The sequence below is a fragment of the Emiliania huxleyi genome, assembly GCF_000372725.1.
Source record: "Emiliania huxleyi CCMP1516 unplaced genomic scaffold EMIHUscaffold_2772, whole genome shotgun sequence".
Lineage (NCBI taxonomy): Eukaryota > Haptophyta > Isochrysidales > Noelaerhabdaceae > Emiliania > Emiliania huxleyi.
The window spans coordinates 1-2278 of record NW_005199950.1 but is presented as its reverse complement, the minus strand read 5'-3'; the positions used below and the strand labels follow the sequence as shown (position 1 = coordinate 2278).

The window sequence follows — 2278 nt, the reverse complement described above, 5'->3', positions numbered from 1 at the left end:
ACGTATATAGAAGTGGTCCCACCCACCCAGACCGCACGGCAAGCGCACAAACAAACAAAGCTCCAGGCCCCAAATGACGTGTGAGTGTTAGAGTTGTTTGGTATTGCTAAAAAAAATCAAGCGCACCCAGCGCACGGTGCTCACACACACGGCCCAAGAAAGCCAAGAGATCCTCTGCGTCGAGATCAAGTGGCTGCCTCGACGAGCGGCGCAACACGGCCACGCGCTTCGTGAATCGTGATGAGCGCGGCCACCTACGCGAAGGAGAGCTGCCCCGAACGAAGGAGAACTGAGCCCGCGTGTTTCTTTTCCCGCCGCCTTTCACACCTTGAGTTATGTGTACGCCAACTCAGGGTGTGTGGCAGCCAGCTGGCTGTGTGTCTTGTGAGCTTGTTTGTGTCTGTGTGTCGCTCGTGCGTGTCGTCATCATCTGTCCCGCGTCCACCCATACCGCGTTGGTGTCCAGTCCGAGCCTGACTGTTGTTCATCTTTCTACATACATACATTCATACCCCTTTGTTGATTGCTGCAGAGAGAAGACCGGCAGGAGACTGCGGAATACGGAGTCCTCCGTGCTGCGAACCTGTCGCTGTCCCTTTTCTCAGGAGCAGGAGAACTAGGAGAGCGCAACCAGTAGGAGGCCCGCGCCTGCCCCCGTGCCGCCGGGTGCAACCTGTCCTATACGAGAGAGGAATCCCTGGGACCCTGTCGTGTGGGTGAACCCTGCCCAGCCCCCCTCCGTGTCGCGATGCGCTCCCCGCTCCCGTTAATCCCTTGTGTCCCAGATCGTCATTCCAACCAAGAAAGATCGTTCCTTCTTGCAGGTGGGGACCCGGGGACCCTGTCCTTCTCCCACCCGGCCGGGCACCCCTCGTTTGGCGTGTCCGTTTTATTTTTTATTGTATTTATTTCAACTCTTTGTTTATTTATTAGAGACTGCGGAGAGAGAGTCCGAAGAGCGGCGATCGCTACTGTGTTTCTTTTCCGGCCGCCTTTCCTACCCGTTGTTGATTGCCCGGCCTGGCCCGGTGCAGGCTTCTTCTTTATATACCGAGGCGGTGCAGCGGAAGTCCGTTGCGGCTCGAAACGCGATGCATCCGCGGCGGGAGACACGGTGGGCGCTGGCAGCAGCGAAATTTTTACAGAGAATGGCGCTCGGGCGGGGGCGTCCGGAGACTAGGCTGTATTGTTGAGTGTTTGTTTGGCTGTATTTGGTCGTAGAGCAGCCTTGCTGTCAGTCCTAGCACGGGAGTACCCCGTGTGGATCGGAGGTAGATCTAACAGCAGCTAGCAGCAGCACCAGCCTCGACATCCATACATGGACGCGCCCAAGCTGTCGGTGTTTCCATCCAACCAATCAAATAAATAAACAAATAAATAAAACGGTCAAACTCTGCGACCCCTGCACGATCTTGGTGTGAGGGATCTTCAATCCGTGTCCCCTGCCCTCCCCCCCTTCGTCACAACCCGACACGGAAGAGCGGCAAGAGTTGGGGCTGCGGCTACGGCTGCGGCTACGAGAGGGGCCGGGGTCGCGGGAGACCCGCTGCGCCCAACCAACCAACAAGCAACAACTGGCTCACAAGCTAAAGATGTCGGGCCCCCACAAGCCACATACGGGTTTATAAAATCTCTCTCACACGGGTAGGTGAGACAGGGAGAGATTTTTGAAAACCAACCAGTAATTTCTTCTCTTCTTGAGGTGTGATGAGAATCTCGTTCTCTCGATTCTCGTGTTTTTTTCATTTTTTTGCATTTTGGGGCGTCAGCTTTTAATTTCGCAGTTGGCAAGGATACGGTATGCAGCAAGACCAAAGACGAACGAAGGGGCCGATCAGGGGGAGACCAAGGGGGTGAGGGGCCGACATAGCGAATAGAGCCGCCCGCGGACGCTCATGTGTCATGATGGATGGCTGCGACGGTGCACCCCAGCGCGGTGTGCGCCTCTAAATCGGTCGCTCGGTACGCCTCTAAACCGGCGGCAAGCGAACGCGGGGAGCGGGAGCGTCTAGCGCTCCTTCTTCATGTCGTCCTCGACGACGAACCGCCGCAGCGCGTCGACGTCCATCTCAATCGGCTGCATCGCCTCCAGCTCCGAAAGCGGCGCCTTGCCGCGCAAGACGACGGCCTGGTCGGCCACGTCGACGACGAACCACTCCGCAGTGCGGCTCAGCAAGCCCGTCGGCTTGAAGACGACCGCGAAGCACTCGCCCTTCTCGAAGCCGCACGTGGCTTGCAGCGCCGGGTAGTAGGGCGCGCCCTCGCGCATGTGCCAGCC

General features: G+C 57.9%; 1 protein-coding gene across 1 annotated transcript; it reads right to left on the bottom strand.

Moving 5' to 3' along the window:
- Positions 1-1893: 1893 nt before the first annotated feature.
- Positions 1894-2269, bottom strand: EMIHUDRAFT_254830 (hypothetical protein; the record flags this gene model as incomplete). Its single annotated transcript, XM_005776556.1, has 2 exons — positions 1894-1968; positions 2039-2269. 2 exons carry the CDS (start codon positions 2267-2269, stop codon positions 1894-1896), a joined length of 306 nt encoding a protein of 101 aa, XP_005776613.1.
- Positions 2270-2278: the final 9 nt, after the last annotated feature.